Genomic DNA, 21,996 nt, shown 5'->3' on the forward strand with positions numbered 1-21,996 from the left:
ACATTCTAACCATTGAGCCATTGCTGTCCAGGGATGAATGAGTCATATTTTTACCTTCTTAAAAAATGATAATCTGATGTCTCATTTTGAAAAACCCAAATCCAAAGTTCAGCAATTCCTGCATTGCGTTTTCCTCTCAAAGGTCAAGTGACATTAAATTGGATACATTTTATTTTGTATTTATTTATTTATATATTTATTTTAATCTATTTTTATGATTTCAGAGTGTAAGGGAGAGGGAGAGAGAGATAGAAACATTAATGATGAGAAAGAATCATTGATTGGCTGCCTCCTGCACACCCCACACTGGTGATCAAGCCCACAACCCAGGCATGTGCACTTGACTGGGATTGAACCCGGAACCCTTCAGTCCACAGGCCGATGCTCTATCCACTGACCCAAACCAGCTAGGGCTGAATACGTTTTATTAATACACAGCTTTTATAACCAGAATAGAACAGTAATTCTTGCTTTTGAAAAAATAATTCAGTCCAAGAAGCTTCCAGGAGGTGAGGAAAGAGAGAATGGAGATGAGTGGCTGGGACCTAGTATCCCTTCTTATCAGTCAACAATTTGCTCAGTAGCTCAAATGAATCCTGCTCAGGTTCCTCCAGAGCCTGATTCTGCTTCAGTTTCGTTACACAATCCTGTACTTCCGCATTATTGGGGTTGGCACAGACACGCTGCCTGCTTTTGGTTTTGAAGCTGGGGAACAAGGAGGAGAAAGGTTACACATTGAGGAGGGTTCTGCAAATAGAGATGGGGAGCCCCCTCTTCCCTGCCCTTCAGATTCTCCACTCAGCCCAGCTTGTTCCTTTCTCTACTGAAGGCACTCAGGGTGTCTCCCTCTGAGATGCTCCCTCAGCCTGTTAGACTTCCTTAGTGACTCATGGGAGTTTCCTGGTGCAGACCTGCTCCTGCTCTCTCCTTCCTTTCCTAGCTTCCTTCTTCAATGGGAACATCTCATATCTGATGCTCTGCAGGATCAGGATAAGAATGAGGACACAGCCTCCCTTGACCTTGAAGGACCCAGAGGATGTGACTTTTATGGGCATCCATCCATCATCAGGTCCCTCCTCCCAAGATATGGCTGGCATGCTTGGCACTTACATGACAGCAGGCTGGGAGCACCCACTGGTCGTTACAAAGTAACTTTCCATGAATCTGCATCGGATTCTTCGTGCTGTATAGAACGGGCAGCAGTCACGAGGACGGTGCATGCCTGTAGTAAGAGAAAAGGCCGTCTTTAGAAAAGACTATTTCCATTCCTCCTTCCCTCCAAAGTACTGGGGAGGGTGAGCAGGCACAGGGCTCAAAGGGCGTGTTTTCCTCCTCGACAGCATTTGCTGGCATCTCCTTGCTTCACACTTCCCCGGGTTGAGTTGTGTCTGAGGCACCCATGCCATGGACACAACAGGGCCAGGACCATTTCTCCCAGAAGTGGAAGGGTTTGATGCGTGCAGGAGGCATCACAGAGCACCCTCCCTGGTACAAGGTGAGCCTTGTCCAGGACAGGCAGGAGGAAGAGGTCATCTATGGTGAGGGACCCATGTCCCAATCTGATCTTCCCTGTAGATGTTCACCATCCTCAGCACCCTTTCTCTTTCCCCATGTCCTCTAAACAAGGTGAATGAAGCCACTGAGCAGATCTGTACCCGCCAGCTGCTTTTAAATATATGCCACAACTAAATATTTACCTTCTTTAAAAAAAACACATAAGTATTTTGATTGATTTTTTAGAAAGAGAGGAAGGAAGAGGGATCGATAGAAACTTTGATGAGAGGGATTGTGCACAGCCTCTACTGGGGATTTAGTCTGCCACCTGGGCATGTGCCCTGACCCAGAATTGAACCAGCAACCTAATGGTTTCTGGGTCAACACTCAACTGCCGAGTTACCCTAGCCAGGCTCATTTACCTTGAGTTTCCACCATGCGATCAAACTGATGCATCACCATTCTTGGTTCTATTTGGGAGAAACAAACAAGAAGGAAAGAGAAATCACTGAGTGGCAGCAGTGTCTCAGTATCTCCACCTATTCCATTTCTCAGCCTAACCCCCTCCCCTAGACTGGGAATCAAACCTGTGACTGTTCTGTACGAGGGCCGATGCTCTAACCACTGGTAAAACCAGCCAGGGCAATATTACCTTTGTAAAACCTGAAAGATTCTGCATTCCAAAATACATCTAGACCAGTGGTTCCCAACCTTTTTTTTTGGCCATGCCCCACCTAAACATCTCTAAAATCCTGATGCCCCCCCTTTGACATATAATTCTTATTATTCAAAAGCAAACTCCTATTCACATGGAGGAATCCTAAAAGGCCATTAACTTGGTCTTAACAAGCTTCCAAGGAACATGGCATTCATGAAAGAAAAAATAAAAGAATGAATGGACAGTTGAAGTACTGAGGAAGAAATCACTAAAAAATTGTTTAAAAAATAATATGAGGTGATATGAAAAAATAGCAAATAAGTTTCAAAACATAATAGAGCACTGAAATGCATAAATATGTCACAATACATAGTCATATACTGTATATGAGATTCCTAGACCATAAGAAATGCAAAAAATTCACTGTTAATAACTCATTCTCAAATTTTCCCCCTTAGAAATCAAATTGACTCCCCTGTGGGGTGTGTGTCCCACGTTGGGAACCACTGATCTAGACCCCATGTTTTGGGTAAGGGATTGTAGACCTGCATTATGCTAATTAGGTAAACACAACTAAACTTTTAGCTCAGTTCTTATATAGTTTCATATGAATTATACTTAATGAGACATATGATTTGTTGCTTGTTATGATGTGTGTGGGGCTTGAAAATAAAGTCTTAACACATTGCATACCCCATAGAAATCTCTAAGACATACGCCAGGGACCGCATGTTTTTGGGCAAACTGCATGTTATTTAAATCATCATAATGCACTTTATGTGTTGTTTTCCAATAATTATAACATTTTTATTTACAAAAACAAACAATTAAAGTTCCCAGTACTTTTTTAACGTATGGTACTGCGTAAAACATTTTCCTCTATGAAGAGGGACCAAGCACAATTTACGTAAGTATCTAGATTCGCTCGTTTTTCCATGGGCGTGAAAAACGAGAACACTCGTGAGCGGTCCTTAACAGATGGCGCGCGCAACACGAGAAAACTCCTGAGCAGAACGAAATGTGTTCAGTGGCCTTGTCTTTCTGTCACAGCTTTCCTAACTAGCTCGTATCCTAACGTCACTACTTACTGTCCGTGTGATCTTGACTAAGTTATCAAAGGGTTCTATGCCTTAGTTTTCTCATTTATATTATTGAGAATAATAACCATTCAATATGCAAAACTACATAAGTTGCTGGTAGTTTATTACACAGGGTTGTTAGGGTGATTCAGTGTATTAATATCTATAGACAATTAGAGCAGTGCCTGCTTATACATAGACAGTGCTAGATATTAGTTTTTAAAAATAGAATCATGTGGTGGACTTAGGTGAGTCACTTGTCCAGATTGTCCCATTTCTTCTTCAAAATGATAGTTTTACACTACATGGTATATCATAGTTCTAACGTAGGGTTCTATGCTTCTTTCTCCAGATTTATAATTTTAGTACAGTTCTTTTGATCTTCTACATATGGTCCTATATCAGCTAAGAGAAAGTATCAAATAATTCTGGCCATGAAAAGGGAGAGAATTGTTTCCCCAAGTGGGACAAGTCTTCTGTATGTGGTTTTTCCCATGGACCAAAAGCTGCAGAAAAAGGTCTATAGCTTCTGCTACTGCTTTTAAACAAGTGCCAGATTCACCTCTATGTTGCAGGAGACTGTCCCTCTGTGTTTCCTCCCTAACTGCAAGTTACCGTTCAGTTGGTCCCCAGTGGGAAGGCTCATTCAACTCACCATCATCCCAGGATTCATGGGCCAGGGATCCATGGGCAGGGGATCCCAGGGTAGCGGCAAGGATGAGGAAGGAGAGAGCAGCTGCAGAGACCTCCATCTCCCCGGTGTGCAGACAGTGCTGGCCTGAGGATCCTGGGCTCTTTCCTCCCTGACTCCCTGGACCCAGCTCTGCCCTTGTATTTATAAGAGGAGGATCAGGGTGTCACAGGACAGAAGAATGCTATTCTTTGGCTATATCATCAACAACATGATATTTCTGAAAAAGGGAACAAGCCTGGGAATGCAATAGGAAGTTGAGGGAACAATGATTTGGGGCTTTCCCTACTGCTCAATGGATATAGGCAAAAGTGTCAAAATTGGTGACAAGGACCTTACCCAAGACAGGAATCACATCCTATGTGGATCATGAAAGTCCTATAGGAACAATTTTAACAATTTACTGAGCTCTGTGGTTAAAACAGCCTCTTCCCTTAACTAACCCCTTCCTCTCGGTAAAGGAACTACTTTCTTCTTACTTTCTCTTTGTAGAGGTCATGTATGTATATACTAGAGTGCAACCTTTACTTTTTCCCAACTCCTTTTTGCAGAAAGAATACCTAGTTGACTTTTTGTTTACAGTGAACAAGAGTGACCGTATTTTATTAAAGAGCCTTCCTTAGGAGATTTGGTTAATCTTCTAAATCAGAGTTTTCCCCTCAGGAATTAACCTTTCAAGTGCATAAAGAGCCTATTATCAGGGATGATCAGTAGAAGGAATGCTCTAATGTGTAAACATGGTTGTGTGACTCTTTACATAGAATCTGTACCCTGGACTCCTCTCTTTGTTTTACATCCCAATCCATTAACACATATGTTGGCTTTTCTTTGAAAAATATGTCCAGCATCTTATTATTCCTTACCACCTCCACTGTCCACCAGGTCCAAGCCATCCTTGTCTCTCAGTGAGATTCTGTCCTTGCCCCTCTTTAGTTCACTCTGCACATTGCAGCCACAGTGAGTTTATTTAAAAAGAAGTTAGATCAATTCAATCCTGTTTGAAACCTTACAATGCAGTGGTTCTCAAACTTCTGGCCCTTTAAATATAGTTCCTCATGTTGTGACCCTACCATAAAATTATTTTTGTTGCTACTTCATAACTGTAATGTTGCTACTGTTATGAATCATAATGTAAATATCTGATATGCAGGATGATCCTAGGCGGCCCCTGTGAAAGGGTTGTTCGACCACCAAATTGGTCGCGACCCACAGGTTGAGAATCGCTGCTGCAATGGCTTTTTAAAAAATATGTATTTTTATTGATTTCAGAGAGGAAGGGAAAGGAAGAGAGAGATAGACACATCAAAGATGAGAGAGAATAATTGATTGGCTGCCTCCAGCACATCCCCTACCCCCACCCCTGGGATATAGCCTGAAACCTGGGCATGTGCCCTGACAGGGAATCGAACCATGACCTCCTGGCTCATAGGTCAACACTCAGCCACTGAGCCACATTGGCTGGACCTCCAATGGCTTTTTAATTCCACTCAGTGTACAGCCCGATTCTTATACTGAATTATAAGCTCCTGTGTGATCTGATCCCTGTTTGCTCTCTATTATAAGCTCCTATGTGATCTGGCCCCTGCTGGCTCTGTTTTCATGTCCTACTACTCGCCCTCACTCACTCTGCTTCAGTTATGCAGGCTGACCCAGATTTCTGTTCCCTCTGCTTGGACCACTCTTCCCTCAAATATCTGTATTACTTTATCTCTAACCTCCTGTAAAGTTATCTTTTCAGTAAGTCTTTCTGGGACCTCTAAAATTATAATCTCCCCCTGCCCAGATTTCTTTATTTTTCTCCTGTTTACTTAACACTTAACATACTACATGTCTTACTTCAAAATCTTTTAATATTTGTATCTTCTAGACCAGGGGTGGGCAAACTTTTTGACTCGAGGGCCACAATGGGTTCTTAAACTGGACCGGAGGGCTGGAACAAAAGCATGGATGGAGTGTTTGTGTGAACTAATATAAATTCAAAGTAAACATCATTACATAAAAGGGTACGGTCTTTTTTTTTTTAAATTTCAATAGTTTTATTCATTTCAAACATTTTAACAAAAGAATGTAAACACTAATTATTATAATTTGAAACTTAAAAAAATGGAGGAATCATAGCACAATAACATACCTTATATTGAAGATGGCAAAGGCAAAATAAAATTGCCTAACAAAGGGAAGGTACAAAAGCCTTTCAAATTAAACTTAAATATAATAAAATAATTTAAAACTAAAACAAATAGAAAAGAACAAAATGTGTAAACAGTAAATTAAACATTTTCTTTAGTGCAAGTTCCAAATTATGCCCGGGACGTAGATGTAGATGGCAATGTAGACTGGGTTGAAAGGTTTTTGATCTTTAAAACATCAACTTCAGTGGGAACAGTGTTGTTGGTCTCCTTTTTTAGCTAATGCATCAAAGTCTGGAGTTAGTTTTGTTGTGGCTATTCTCAGGATAGATCTGAGGTGTTCGTCAGTTAAGCTGGATCTGTGAGGGGCTTTGTTGATGTTCATGACGCTAAATGTCTGCTCACAAACATAGGTTGACCCAAACAGCACCAGTATCTTCTGTGCCATCCTCCGGATGTTTGGAAAAGTGGCTTCATTAAGTGAAGCATAAAAGTCTCTTAGTTCAAGAGAACTGAATTTCTCCTTTAGGACAAAGTCAGACTGAAGATCGATGAGTTCCAGTTGCACCTCTTCTGGTGCTGTTTCAGGGTTTTGTGACAAAGGACAGGCCACCAGTTGAAGTGACTGGTCAATTTTTTCAACATCAGAAAACCGACGACAGAATTCTGCAGCAGGTCACCCAGTGATTTGCTGTATTTCTTCACGTTTTGGATGGTCTCCTTCTGTGTGGCTAGTGTGGCAAAATGAGTGAAGACTTTGTCTGAAATTTGTCTGGAAAAGAAAATCAGCTTCGATTTAAAGGCTTTCACATTAGTGTACATGTCATGTACATACTGATCTTTTCCCTGTAGCTTCACATTTAGCTCATTCAAATGTGAAAATATATCTACAGCAAATGCAAAGTCACACAGCCAATTCTTGTCACTCAGCTCAGTAAATTTGTCAGACTTCCCCTTTAATTTCAAAAATGCACCGATCTCTTCTTTGAGCTCCCACACTCGTTGGAAAACTTTGCCCAAACTCAACCAGCGGAGACGAGAGTGGTCAAGTAAGTCGTGGTGATCCGCATCAGTTTCCTCCAGAAACTTAATAAACTGACGGTGCTGAAGTCCCTTTGCTCGAATGAAATTAACGAGCTTTACGACTGGATTAACAACATGATTAAGTTGTAATATAGACTTGCACAATGATTCCTGGTGAATAATACAGTGAAGAAAAATAACATCTTGGTTAGGGTTCTCCTCTTTCACTTTATCCTGAATTCTTTTTAGCAGTCCAACATTTTTTCCAGTTAAATTTGGATATCCATCTGTCGTGACATTAGCAAGTTTACTCCATGGTAGCTTCATTTTCTCGATGACAGTAGACACCCGGTCATACAAGTCCTCTCCCTGTGTTTTTCCTTTCAGTGGCTCCATGGCTAAAAACTCCTCTGTAATTTCAAAATTGTCACTAATCCCTCGCATAAAAATTAAGAGCTGAGCAGTGTCCTTTACGTCATTACTTTCATCCAATGCTAGTGAATAAAACTTAAAGAACTCTGCCTTACTATTTAACTTGCTGGCCAAGTCTTCATCAATCAGTTCCACTCGACGAGTCACTGTCCTGCACGATAAGCTGAGTTTTTCAAACTTGCCTTTGCTCTCTGGACACAAGAGACCTGCTGTCTCTATCATACATTCTTTCGAAAACTCGCCTTCAGAGAGAGGTTTGCTAGCTTTTGCTAATTTGAATGATAGCATAAAACTTGCTTTGGTAGTTGTCTCTTGAATTGCAGTTTGTCTGTGAAAGACATTTTGCTGAGCCTGTAATTTAGCCATCAACCTCTGTGCAGTAGCCTCCCGTTCTTGAGGTGACTGCTTGCTAGCATAGTTGCCATGCTTTGTGGAAAAGTGATAGCTGAGATTGTATTCTTTGAAGACTGCAAGTGTTTCCTGGCATATCAGACATATCGGCATTGATCGGACTTCGGTAAAAAAATATTTTGTTGTCCACTCCCTCTTAAACACTTGGCATTCACTGTCCACTTTCCTTTTCTTTGGTCCACTCATGTTTAATATTGGGCTAAAACCAACAGTACCATTCTCTTATTAAATTCTTTACTAAAATAAGACAGTAAAGTATAAAAACAAGTGATTAAATTTGCTCTACTATAACATTTTTGGTCTTCTAAAAAATATATATATAAAAAAATCATCTGAAAAAGTTCAGACATGGGACAGAGGCACACCCTGACCATAGAGAACAAGCCCTTTCCTCCATAGGAAACCTGTGTATCTTTCACACAGGCCCTTTGTTTACGGTAACACACATAGCTGCACATTGCTGTGTCTTCCAGACACACTTGTATGGGAGGTGCTAGGGCAGTGCAAAACATGGGTAACCAGTAGTTACCACTAGCACTTCCGTTACTGGCAAAAAACAGCCGCAGTGCACATAGTGTGAAAGAGCCCATTATCAATGTCAGATTGCATCCACTGGACTCTATAAAAACAACCAAGTGCCACTTTTAAATGCCCATTGCAATAGTTTTTCTTATCAAAAGCTGGAAATGGCAGGATATTTATATATATACCCCTACTGTGACAGCCTGGCAGAGCATTACAAAGGAGAAAACCCAGCATCTGGTGATGTCCATAAGTATAAGACTTCAGGCTGTCATTACCAGGAAAGGGTTTCATCCAAGTATTAGATATGAACATTTGATTTTCAGTTTTTCATTTGTCCAATTCTAAAACCCTGAAATTAAGCGGTTTTGTAATAAAATCTTTAGTTCATCACATTTCTATACAATCTTTTTGTTCAACCCACTGAATTAGGGTTCGTTCACACTAGCCGTGCTGCCGTTGCAGTGTGGTGCAGTACTGCAATGCAGCGCAGCTAGGGTTAATGCAGGGTACACAGGTTTCCATTATGTTTGCGTCGATGCTAATGTGCAGTGGTGCATGTTAACACAAATGCCCTGAAGCACGCATTTTTACAGCTGAAAGTCTTTGTTTTATTAACAAGTCATTGTGATGTACAGAATGTGGGAACAGGAAAAAATTGTGTTTGAGTAGAGCTCTTACTCTTACCTCAGAAAGGCTCTGATACTGTGCTCTCCAGGGGCGTGTCTCCCTACATCACCACGATAACGTGTCTACGCATTCCCAGGGTGATGTCGGGAGACGCGCCCGCGGGCATTACAAGGAGCCTCTGAAAGACTGAGAGGTTGTTCCTTCTACTGAATGGGTGGATATAAATCCGCCCACTCAGAAGAAGGAGCTGCGGCCGTGTTTCCCACGATGCCATGTTCAACACTGCTGCTGGTGAAGGAGCGGAGGGGAGAGCAAGAGAACCCTCCGCTCTTTCCGCTCGGCAGGCCGGATAGAACAGCCGAACGGGCCGGATCCGGCCCGCGGGCCGTAGTTTGCCCAGGGCTGTTCTAGAACATAAACTCCATGAGAGCAGGGATTTTTGCATCTTTGTTTACTGTGGTTTCCCTGGTGACTAGCATATGGTAGGGTCTTAGTCTAGGTTCCTCTGAAAGCAGAGCATGAGCACTAGGTAAATTGGGAAGTATTCCTAGGAGCAGGAGTGAGGGACACACTAGTTGTGGGGATTAGTGCTTGATTCTATTGAGATTTTTGAAGAGCCTTATGAATGCATCTCAGAATATTTTGCCTGGGGAAAGAAAGGGGAAGCATTTATCTCTTGGTTTTCATCTCTATGGTATTTAGAAAATGTGGAAACGTTGACCCTCTCCCTTCTCATTAAGCAGTGAGATCTATATTTTCTTTTGAAACGGAGAAAGCTAGTGACTATTGTTCAATCATGTGACCACTGAGGCTAGGTTGGGAAAAGCCATGGACCTTCAACCTTCATCACTGGAATACTCACTCCCTCTTGGAACTCTAAGCTACCAGTAAGAAGACTGACGAGCTTGAGACTGCCATGCTGTGAGGAAGCCCAAACCACATGCAGGTGTTCTGATAGACAGTCCCACATGAGCCTATGTTCCAGGCAGAGGAGTGAGGAAGCCTCTAGAACTGTAGTGCTGCTTGATACAACAACTACTGGTCACATGAGGCTACTGAGCACTTTAAATGGGGCTAGTCTAACTCTTGAAACAAATGAAAAAGTAGAAAACCTCAGTAAAGAAATAGAAAGTGAGAAGTAGAAGATATAAAGAAGAACGAAATGGAAATCATAGAACTGGAAAATACCATAACCAAAATAAAATGTTCAATGGGTGGGTACAGAGAAAATAGAAACAGAACAATAGAAATCACCCAATATGAATAACAGAAAATAGACACCCCCCCACCCCCCCAAAAAAATGACCAGGTATATGATTTGTAAAATATCCCCATTCCACTGGTTGCCTTGTCGCTCTGTTGACTGTGTCCTTTGATGTACAAAAGTTTTAAGTTTGATGTAGTCTCATGTGTTCATTTTTGCTTCAGTTGTTTGTGCTCTCGGTGTCATGTCTCTTTTTATTTCTTACAACTGAATGTGCATCTACAATTAATTCAAAATAGAAAGTATACTTAAAATAGAAAAGAAATAAATGGGGCTAATCTAAATTAAGATGTTCCGAAGGCACAAACTACATCCTGGGTTTCAAAGATTTAGTACTCACCTCACCCCCCCAAAAAAGTTGTTAACATGTCTCCTTTTTTATATTGAATACATGCAAAAATGATAATATTTTGGATATATTGTGTTAGAGAAAATAGATTATTAAAATTGATTTTATCTGTTTCTTTTTACTTTTTTAATGTGGTTATGCGGAAATTTCAAATTACATACATGACTGCATATTATTTATATTGGACAGCACTGTTCTGGGTGATTCCCCATCCATTGGAGTACCCCTTGCCACCTGTGTTTTCCCAGGTGAGACCCCAGGCATCATGGAGCAGACAAGCCATCCATACTGTGCCCTGTATGGATTTCTGTCTCATAGAATTTGTGAGTAGAATAAAAAAGTTGTTATTTTATACCATTAAGGTTTGGGTGATTGGTTACGCAGGAATAGATGATGGGAGCAACCCTTCCTTTTCCAATAGTGGGTCACAGGTATAATTTCCTGGCAGTTTTGCTTTGCTCATGCGTGTGTGTTGTGTTCTTGCAGGTGTTCCACATCACAGGATCAGAGGAGCCCCAGTCAGGAAGTTAGGGTTATGAAGGACAGACTGAAGCAAGACACCTGCAGGAAGCTTATGTAAATGTAAAAGAGTGATGACTGAGCATGTGGATGAGGTAAGGATTAGGGTCAAAAGATATGAATGATACAGACCATCCCTTGCTTCCCTCCCATATGTTTGTGCCTTTGTTTTTTCAAATCCATTAGAAAGCCTCCTTCAGATGGTTTTATTAGTTCTTTCAGGTTAAATGGAACCCTATACTAATGCATCATCATTGTCCCCATCCTTCCCAGGAACCTAGCAGAGCCTAATCCAACTTAATCCAGCAAGGCCTAATGTTGCAGGGATGGGAACCACAAATAAATCAAGGGGAATCATGGAGAGAGGGACCAATCCTACATTAATTCCTTGGTTCCTATATGTTCTAGTTACTGGGAACATGGCATCATCTATCGCAGTAGGTCTCAACCTTCCTAATGCCGCAACCCTTTAATACAGTTACTCATGTTGTGCTGACCACCAACAATAAAATTATTTTCATTGCTACTTAATAACTATAATTTTGCTACTGTTATGAATCATTATGTAAATATGTGATATGCAGGTTGTATTTTCATTGTTACAAATTGAACATAATTAAAGCATAGTGATTAATCACAAAAACAATATATAATTATACATGTGTTTTCTGATGTTCTTAGGTGACCCATGTGAAAGGGTTGTTTGACCCCCAAAGGGGTCGGGACTCACAGGTTGAGAACCGCTGATCTATGGGCTTTTAGTTTAGTGCATATATTGCATTGTGGAGAGTCTCAATCCTGAAGTTTTTTGTCTGTCTTCTTAGCTAACTTATTCATACCACACCATTTTCTTGGTCTGGCTTCTTCTGGGTGATTAAGTACATAGTAATACCAGTGGATCCCATGTGCCCACTGATTCATCTCATTTGCTATGAAATGGAACATTTTGCCTGAGGCTGTGTTGTGCAAACACCATACTATCTGTAAATCTTTTTTTTTGTGTGTGTGTGTGTGTTTTAATTAAATCTTTATTGTTCAGATTATTACATTTGTTCCTCTTTTTTCCCCCCATAACTCCCCTCCTCCCAGTTCCCGCCCCACCCTCCCACCTCACTCCCCACCCATTGTCCTAATCCATAGGTGCACGATTTTTGTCCAGTCTCTTCCAGCATCTCCCACACCCCTTTCCCACCCAAGAATAGTCAGTCCATTCCCTTTCTATGTCCCTGATTCTATTATAATCACCAGTTCATTCTGTTCATCGGATTATTTATTCACTTGGTTCTTAGATTCACTTGTTGATAGATGCATATGTGTTGTTCATAATTTGTATCTTTACCTTTTTCTTCCTCTTCCTCTTCTTAAAGGATACCTTTCAGCATTTCATATAATCCTGGTTTGGTGGTGATGAACTCCTTTAGCTTTTCCTTATCTGTGAAGCTCTTTATCTGACCTTCAATTCTGAATGATAGCTTTGCTGGATAAAGTAATCTTGGTTGTAGGTTCTTGCTATTCATCACTTTGAATATTTCTTGCCACTCCCTTCTGGCCTGCAAAGTTTCTGTTGAGAAATCAGCTGACAGTCGTATGGGTATTCCCTTGTAGGTAACTGAGTTTCTATCTCTTGCTGTTTTTAAGATTCTCTCTTTATCTTTTGCTCTTGGCATTTTAATTATGATGTGTCTTGGTGTGGTCCTCTTTGGATTCCTTTTGTTTGGGGTTCTCCGTGCTTCTTGGACCTGTAAGTCCATTTCTTTCACCAGGTGAGGGAAGTTTTCTGTCATTATTTCTTCAAATAGGTTTTCAATATCTTGCTCTCTCTCATCTTCTGGCACCCCTATAATTCTGATGTTGGTACGCTTGAAGCTGTCCCAGAGGCTCCTTACACTATCCTCGCATTTTTGGATTCTTTTTTCATTTTGCTTTTCCGGTTGGGTGTTTTTTGCTTCCTCGCATTTCAAATCATTGACTTGATTCTTGCGCTCCTCTGTTCTGCTGTCTGGAGTCTGTATAATATTCTTTATTTCAGTCAGTGTATGCTTAATTTCTATTTGGTTCCCCAGTATAACATCGAGGGTCTCATTAGTTTTCTTGTAGATCTCATTAAGTTTATCGGCGGCTTCTAAACAGTTCTTGAGAGACCTTAAAAGTGTGGTTCTGAACTCTAGATCTTCCATTGACAATTTTGTCCTGTTTCTTTGTCTCCGCATTTTGTTATGCTTCCTTGGTGCACCCCCTAGTGGTCTTTGTTCGTGGTCTTATAGTTAAATCTTGATTGTAGCTAATTCCAGGGAGGGTTTGACCTCCAGGCCAAGTGGCTATGAGAATCAGCTGTGTCAGCAGTGAGAGAACTTCTGTCCTCTAGGGAGGTGCTAATCTGGCGTTTGCCTGAGGCTATCCGGCAAATGCCTCTGTGCAGGGCTTGGGCGGGGCGGGTCGCACAGGATCAACAGGGTGGGCCCGAGAGAGCAGTTATGGCGGCTCTCAGTCCTGTCCCCAGGGGCTCTGCCTCTCTGAGTCCCAGCACCCGCTGCAAAGCTCGGAGAGAAAGCTGCACTCGCTCTGACCGAAGCCAGGCAGTCCCGCTTCTCTCGTTTGAGTCTGGGTCCCTAAAGACTCGCCCGGATCTGGAGCTCAGAGTCTGCGACTCACTCCCGATTGAAAACGCCAACTGCGCCCTCCACCGCCAGCCCGCTCTGCGCACTCCACACCTCAGAATTTGACTTCAGCACTGCGCTTCCTCTGAGTGTCCGTATGCCTTTCTCTTTCCTCCTAGTTGTAGGACTTCCACTCAGCCAGCTTTCCAGTGGTTTTGGGTGATGTCCGTTCTGTCTTTTAGTTTCACTTTTGAAGTAGTTGTTCAAAGCAGCAAACTCCAGCATTAACCTATGCCGCCATCTTGGTTCCTATCTGTAAATCTTATCAGCTGGCAGAGGCACTGAGGTTGGATTGTTCTCTCTTGCAGGATTGTTTTCTCAAGATATTCAACATGTCTCTCTTTCAGGGGAGGGGCCTTATTGAGACTTGACATCTCTGCTGCTGGGAGGTTAGACATTCAGTAGTGGCAATAGTTAAGTTGGCCTTGATGAGAGAAATCCCATACTGTTGGGACCATGTGTAGCCTCCGTCCTGTCACTAAAGTGTCTCTGCACAAGCTCATTACATTTAGCACTGTTGTGGCTGAGGGGAGAGGCTGGCTGACATCCACAGGACAAGTCACAGATTTCCTCCTTCGCTGTAATGCCCTCCTCTTTAGTCATGAGTGCTTGTTCAGTACTTCCAGGTTGCACATGCCCGAGTATTGAGCAGATTCCTGTAGGCATTCTACATCTCAGCATCAGAGAATCTCTGATACAGGAAAAGAGGGGTATGCATGATGGCCAAAGTGAAGTGCCGTCAGATGATATCTACATGGAGCTGGACAAACTGTGTGCAGAACTTGCTGAGGTGGTGGCCAGAGTAAGAGATGGGGCTAAAAGAATGGAAGTGGTATACAGAGGTGCCTAACATTGCACGGAATACTTGCTTATTCAGTGAAAGAAAAAATGAAGGAACAAATGTCTGATTTCACAATATACTTACTGCCATTTCTTGACTTCCCCAATGTAGAAAACATTTTGTAAGTGTTTTTGTGTACTTCCTGAGTCTTTTTAAAAAAATAAATCTTTATTGTTCAGATTGTTACAGTTGTTCCTCTTTTTCCCCCCATATCTCCCCTCTACCCGTTTCCCACTCCACCTTCTCCCCTTACTCCCCTCCCCCACTCTCCTCATCCATAGGTGTACGATTTTTGGCCAGACTCTCCCAGCACTTACCACACTCCCTTCCCCCGGAGAACTGTCAGTGCACTCCCTTTCTATGGCCCTGATTCTATTCTATTCACCAGATTATTCTGTTTGTCAGATTTTTTATTCACTTGATTTTTAGATTCACTTGTTGATAGATATGTATTTGTTGTCACTTTGTTGTTCATAATTTTTATCCTTACCTCTTTCTTCTTCTTCCTCTTCTTAAAGAATACCCTTCAGCAGTTCATATAATACTGGTGTGGCAGTGATGAACTCCTTTAGCTCTCGCTTGTCTGTGAAGCTCTTTATCTGTCCTTAAATTCTAAATGATAGCTTTTCTGGGTAGAGTAATCTGGTTGTAGATTCTTGCTATTGATCACTTTGAATATTTCTTGCCACTCCCTTCTTGCCTGCATAGTTTCTGTTGAGAAATCAGCTGACAGTTGTATGGGTACAACTTTTCTCTTGCTGCTTTTAAGATTCTCTCTTGTCTTTTGCCCTTGGCATTTTAATTATGATTTGTGTTGATGTGGTCTTGTTTGGATTCCTTTTCTTTGGGGTTCTCTGCACTTCCGGGACTTGTAAGTCTATTTCTTTCAACAGGTAGGGGAAGTTTTCTGTCATTATTTCTTAAAATAGGTTTTCAATATCTTACTCTCTCTCTTCTTCTAGCACCCTTCTAATTTGGATGTTGGTACTCTTGAAGTTGCTCCAGAGGCTGCTTTCACTATCATCATAGTTTTGTATTCTTTTTTCCTTTTGCTTTTCTGGTTGGGTGTTTTTTGCTTCTTCGTATTTCAAATCTTTGACTTGATTCTTGGGACCCTCTAGTCTGCTGTTGGATCTATGTATATTATTCTTTATTTCAGTCAGTGTATGCTTAATTTCTAGTTGGTCCTTTTTCATTTCTTTGAAGGTCTCACTATATTTCTCAGAGGTTTCTAGAATATTCTTGGGTAACCTTATAACTGTGGTTTTGAACTCTGTATCCAGTAGTTTGCTTTCCTCCATTTCTTTCATTTGTGACCTATTTCTTTATCTCCATATTTTGGCTGCTTCCCTGTGTTGATAGAGTGGCTTTGTTTGCTAGGTGTCCTATAGTGCCCAGTGGCTCAACCTCCCCAATTACCTGAGGTGGACACTCTTAGTGCACCCCTTTGTGGGCTGTGTGCACAGTCTTGTTGTAGTTAAGCCTTGAATGCTGTTGGTATTACTGGGAGGAATTGACCTCCAGGTCAGTTGGCTGTGAGGACCAGTTGTGTCTCCAATGGGAGAACTTCTGTGCCGGAGACAACCTTAAGGGTCAGGGCTTGCTTCAGTGGGGCTTTGGCACTCACTGAGTCTGCCCCCTGAGTGTGTCTGTTATGAATGTGAAGAGATGTAATCTGGATGGTCTCACTCTGACCAGTGGTTAGACTGCTTCTTGGATCTACAAGGAGGTGCAAAGTCAGCCACTGCCTGATGCCACCCAGCAGGAGCTACAGAGAGATCTGCAGATTCCTCCTCTTTGTTTGGGGTTTGGAGGTGCCCAGATGAGATGCAGCTGTGAAGTAATGCAGACTGCTGAGGAGCCTTAGGCCTTCTTTTAGAAGCTATGGGGTTCTCTGACCCAGCTACAGTTTAACAGGTTTTTAGTTGGAGAAAGGCCAGGCCATTCTATGCAAAAGCCTCTGTGCACAGCTTGGGTAGGGTTGTAAATTGGGTGGGGCGAGTTCTCAGGGAATCACCAGGGCGGAGCAAACTGCAATGGCTGCTAGTCTGCTTTGCCTCGGAGAGGTCCTGGGGTCTGTGTCGTGTGGCCCCATGCAGGAACAATGAACGCTGCAGGCACCTCTGCAAGAGAGCCGCCCTCACGTTCCAGCCCGATGCCAGACAGTACAGTTTCTCTCTGTATGAGTCTGGGTGCCCAAATTCTTGCCCAGAACTGGATTTCAGAGCAGTCAGGAGCTTGTATCTCCCTCCCGATTGAAAAAGACAGCAGCGTACCCAGCTGCCAGCTTCTTTCGCGCACCTCTGTACCTCTACACTTCCATACTTCTGCACCTCCTACCCGACTCAATGTGCTTTTCTTGTTCCTTCTAGTTTCAGAATTTCCACTCAGCCAGCCTTCCCGTGGTTCTGGATGATATTTGTTTTGTCTTTTAGTTGTAGTTTTAATGTGGTTGTGCACGGCAGCAAGGTCAGGTGTTTACCTATGCCGCCATCCTGGTTGTCTCCTCATCCATTGTTTCTGTCATTTCTGAGTGCCTACTGCGGACCAAGCACTGCTCTAGGTGCGAGGAATACAATGGTAGTCAGACACAAAGCTCCCTGCCTTCGCCCAGCTTACAGCCCAGTGGGGGAGACAAACAACAAATGAACTAACATATGTCATTGCTGACAAGTGCCATGAAGACAAATAAAGCAGGCTAAGGAGACAGACTGGAATGTGGGTGCTGCTTTAGAGGGGGTGCGAGGGGGGTCAGAGGAGGCTTATCTGACAAGGTGACATGCAAACAGAGATCAGAGTTCCATGAGACAGGCAGCCACATGGACATTCAGGGAAGATCACGCTAGGCAGAAAGGATAGCGAGTGCAAAGGTCCTGGGGCAGGGAGCATGTTTGGCAGGTTCCTGGAATAGCATGGAAGCTGATACAGCTGGAATGGGAGGGTAGGTGAGAAGCCCCTGGTCTTTAGAACTCATCTTGCACATCCTTTGCTCTGAGAAGCCACCACCATCAGTCCCATGTTGGCAGAGGAAACCTGAGCTGCTCTGTCATCTTCTGGCCCATGGTGTGTATCATTAACATATGTGGACCACAATCACTGCATGAACAGCACAGCCCACTTGGGCTCATCAATACTATTGGTGTCTTCCCCTTGAAGCCGTGAACTCCTCAAGCGTAGAAACGGGTCTTCTGCATCCGGGTCCCCAGCACCTGGCTCCTCAATCTCAAGTAGAGAGAATCATCTTTAAGCAGCCAGAGTCTTTCCCAGCTAAGAGGTCACCTGAGATGTGCAGGTGAGTCCCCCAGGGAGCCACCAGCAGTGAGATTCACAGACAAGACCTCCTGAAATCCAAGGGCATCGCTCCGTCGCCGCCGGGGGTGGGAGCGCTGCTGGGAATGAACTTTTGATTGATGCTCTATATACTATTGATTAGGCCGCAAACTTGGTGCACTTACATGTTAACTGGTAGATTTTTGTCCAGCACAGATGCAAATGTGCATGTGTGTTTTTCGGTAGAAAAGATAATTGCAAAAGTTACAGTTATATTGCAATATTGAATATTACTTTATTTTTCTCTAAGTTAACCAAATTTCAGAATGCCACCCCTAACTAACTGTATAAATCTTTATTCCTCAGATGATAATAGAATCAGTTTTATGGTTCCCTAAATAATAGGTTAGGTACATATTTGACATATATGCAATCTGTCAAATTTGAATGAGTCATGTTTTTTAAAAAATATATTTAATTGATTTTTTTACAGAGAAGAAGGGAGAGGGATAGAGAGTTAGAAACATCGATGAGAGAGATCAACCAGCTGCCTCCTGCACACCCCTCAGTGGGGATGTGCCCGAAACCAAGGTACATACCCTTGACTGTAATCAAACCTGGGACCCTTGAGTCCGCAGGCCGACGCTCTATCCACTGAGCCAAACCGGTTCGGCTGAATGAGTCATGTTTTTAGAATTTTTATTTATTTTTTAAATTCTTACTCACTATTTTTTTCCATTGACAGTGGAAAGGAGGTGGGGAGGGAAGAGAGATGAGAGAGAGAGAAACAGAAACATCAATATGAGAGAGATGCATCGACTCATTACCTTCCACATGCGCCCCATCAGGATCAGGATCAGACCTGCAAAACAGGTACTGCTGTTGACTGGAAGTTAAAACTAAGACCCTTTGGTGTGAGGGCCTACATTCTAACCATTGAGCCACGCTGGTCAGGGCTGAATGAGTCATGTTTTTAGCTTCTTAAAAAATGATAATCTGATGTCTCATTTTGAAAAACACAAATCCAAAGTTCAGTAATTCCTGCATTGTGTTTTCCTCTCAAAGATCAAGTGACATTAAATTGGATACGTTTTATTTTGTATTTATTTATTTATATATTTATTTTAATCTATTTTTATGATTTCAGAGTGTAAGGGAGAGGGAGAGAGAGATAGAAACATTAATGATGAGAAAGAATCATTGATTGGCTGCCTCCTGCACACCTCACACTGGTGATCAATCCCACAACCCAGGCATGTGCCCTTGACCAGAATCGAACCCTGAACCCTTCAGTCCACAGGCCGATGCTCTATCCACTGAGCCAAACCAGCTAGGGTTGAATACGTTTTATTAATACACAGCTTTTATAACCAGAATAGAACAGTAATTCTTGCTTTTGAAAAAATAATTCAGTCCAAGAAGCTTCCAGGAGGTGAGGAAAGAGAGAATGGAAATGGGTGGCTGGGACCTAGTATCCCTTCTTATCAGTCAACAATTTGCTCAGTAGCTCAAATAAATCCTGCTCAGGTTCCTCCAGAGCCTGATCCTGCTTCAGTTTCGTTACACAATCCTGAACTTCCGCTTTATTGGGGTTGGCACAGACAGGCTGCCCTCTTTTGGTGGTGAAGCTGGGGAATAAGGAGGAGAAAGGTTACACATTGAGGAGGGTTCTGCAAATAGAGATGGGGAGCCCCCTCTTCCCTGCCCTTCAGATTCTCCACTCAGCCCAGCTTGTTCCTTTCTCTGCTGCAGGCACTCAGGGTGTCTCCTCTCTGAGATGCTCCCTCAGCCTGTGAGACTTCCTTAGTGACTCATGGGAGTTTCCTGGTGCAGACCTGCTCCTGCTCTCTCCTTCCTTTCCTAGCTTCCATCTTCAATGGGAACATCTCATATCTGATGCTCTGCAGGATCAGGATAAGAATGAGGACACAGCCTCCCTTGACCTTGAAGGACCCAGAGGATGTGACTTTTATGGGCATCCATCCATCATCAGGTCCCTCCTCCCAAGATATGGCTGGCATGCTTGGCACTTACATGACAGCAGGCTGGGAGCACCCACTGGTCGTTACAAAGTAACTTTCCATGAATCTGCATCGGATTCTTCGTGCTGTATAGGACGGGCAGCAGTCAGGAGGACGGCGACTGTCTGTAGTAAGAGAAAAGGCAGTCTTTAGAAAAGACTATTTCCTTTCCTCCTTCCCTCCAAAGTACTGGGGAGGGTGAGCAGGCACAGGGCTCAAAGGGCGTGTTTTCCTCCTCGACAGCATTTGCTGGCATCTCCTTGCTTCACACTTCCCCGGGTTGAGTTGTGTCTGAGGCACCCAGACCAAGGACACAACAGGGCCAGGACCATTTCTCCCAGAAGTGGAAGGGTTTGATGCGTGCAGGAGGCATCACAGAGCACCCTCCCTGGTACAAGGTGAGCCTTGTCCAGGACAGGCAGGAGGAAGAGGTCATCAATGGAGGAGGGACCCATGGCCCAATCTGATCTTCCCTGTAGAGGTTCACCATCCTCAGCACCCTTTCTCTTTCCCCATGTCCTCTAAACAAGGTGAATGAAGCCACTGAGCAGATCTGTACCTGCCAGCTGCTTTTAAATATATGCCACAACTAAATATTTAACTTCTTTAAAAAAACACATAAGTATTTTCATTGATTTTTAGAAAGAGAGGAAGGAAGAGGGATAGAGAGAAAGAAACTCTGATGAGAGGGAGGCTGCACAGCCCCTACTGGGGATTGAGTCCGCAACCTGGGCATGAGCCCTGACCCAGAATTGAACCAGTGACCTAATGGTTTCTCTGTCAATGCCCAACTGCTGACTTAGACTGGCCAGGCTAACTTACTGAGATAGGGTCTTCTGGGACCCAACTGATGCATCAGCATGCTTGGTTCTATTTGGGAGAAACAGACAAGAAGGAAAGAGAAGTCACTGGGAGGCAGCAGTTTCTAAGTATCTCTACCTACCCCATTTCTCAGTCTAACTCCATCCCCTAGACTGGGAATCGAACCTGTGACCCTTCTGTCCGAGGACCAATGCTCTAACCACTGAGAAAACCAGCCAGGGCTATGTTACCTTTGTGAAACCTGAAAGATTCTGCGTTCCATAATACCAGTTCCATAATACCAGTTCCATAAGACCAGTGGTTTCCAACCTTTGTTTGGCCATGCCCCACCTAAGCATCTCTAATGATGTCAGGATTGTTAAGATGATTCAATGTATTAATATTTATAAGACAATTAGAGCAGTGCATGCTTGTAGATATTAGTTTTTAAAAATAGATAGAATGATGAGGTGAACCTAGGTGAGTCACTTGTCCAGATTGTCCCATTTCTTCTTCAAAACGATAGTTTTACACTACATGGTATATAATAGTTCTAACGCAGGGTTCTATGCTTCTTTCTCCAGATTTATAATTTTAGTACAGTTGTTTTGATCTTGTACATATAGTCCTATATCAGCTAAGAGAAAGTATCAAATAATTCTGGCCATGAAAAGGGAGAGAATTGTTTCCTCAAGTGGGACAAGTCTTCTGTATATGGTTTTTCCCATGGACCAAAAGCTGCAGAAAAAGGTCTATAGCTGCTGCTACTGCTTTTAAACAAGTTCCAGATTCACCTCTATGTTGCAGGAGACTGTCCCTCTGTGTTTCCTCCCTAACTGCAAGTTACCATTCAGTTGGTCCCCAGTGGGAAGGCTCATTCAACTCACCATCATCCCAGGATTCACGGGCCAGGGATCCATGGGCAGGGGATCCAAGGGTAGCAGCAAGGATGAGGACGGAGAGAGCAGCTGCAGAGACCTTCATCTCCCCGGTGTGCAGACAGTGCTGGCCTGAGGATCCTGGGCTCTTTCCTCCCTGACTCCCTGGACCCAGCTCTGCCCTTGTATTCATAAGAGGAGGATCAGGACGTCACAGGACAGAAGAATGCTATTCTTTGGCTATATCATCAACAACAGATATTTCTAAAAAAGGGAACAAGCCTGGGAATGCAATCGGAAGTTCAGGGAACAATGATCTGGGGCTTT

The 21,996-nt window shown here is 43.0% G+C and overlaps 2 protein-coding genes across 4 annotated transcripts; both read right to left on the reverse strand.

Annotated features, from left to right (window-relative positions):
- Window positions 1–408: 408 nt before the first annotated feature.
- On the reverse strand, window positions 409–4,133 carry LOC308532985 (C-C motif chemokine 15-like). Of its 2 annotated transcripts, XM_081110695.1 has the most exons (4): window positions 3,887–4,133; window positions 1,917–1,964; window positions 1,111–1,222; window positions 409–705 (listed from the first exon to the last, which is right to left on the reverse strand). In XM_081110695.1, the coding sequence occupies exons 1-4, from the start codon at window positions 3,981–3,983 to the stop codon at window positions 546–548; spliced, it is 417 nt and encodes a 138-aa protein (XP_080966821.1). In that variant the 5' UTR covers window positions 3,984–4,133; the 3' UTR covers window positions 409–545. The 2 variants fall into 2 exon arrangements, with proteins under 2 accessions (XP_080966821.1, XP_080966822.1); XM_081110696.1 differs by lacking the exon at window positions 1,917–1,964 and having other exon boundaries at window positions 3,887–4,124.
- Window positions 4,134–19,301: 15,168 nt separating this feature from the next.
- Window positions 19,302–21,847, reverse strand: LOC308531779 (C-C motif chemokine 15-like). Of its 2 annotated transcripts, XM_081108885.1 has the most exons (4): window positions 21,679–21,847; window positions 20,813–20,860; window positions 20,004–20,115; window positions 19,302–19,597 (listed from the first exon to the last, which is right to left on the reverse strand). In XM_081108885.1, the coding sequence occupies exons 1-4, from the start codon at window positions 21,773–21,775 to the stop codon at window positions 19,438–19,440; spliced, it is 417 nt and encodes a 138-aa protein (XP_080965011.1). In that variant the 5' UTR covers window positions 21,776–21,847; the 3' UTR covers window positions 19,302–19,437. The 2 variants fall into 2 exon arrangements, with proteins under 2 accessions (XP_080965011.1, XP_080965012.1); XM_081108886.1 differs by lacking the exon at window positions 20,813–20,860 and having other exon boundaries at window positions 21,679–21,828.
- Between the last annotated feature and the right edge of the window lie 149 nt (window positions 21,848–21,996).

Source organism: Myotis nattereri (assembly GCF_964212035.1).
Source record: "Myotis nattereri genome assembly, chromosome: 16".
NCBI classification, from domain to species: domain Eukaryota; kingdom Metazoa; phylum Chordata; class Mammalia; order Chiroptera; family Vespertilionidae; genus Myotis; species Myotis nattereri.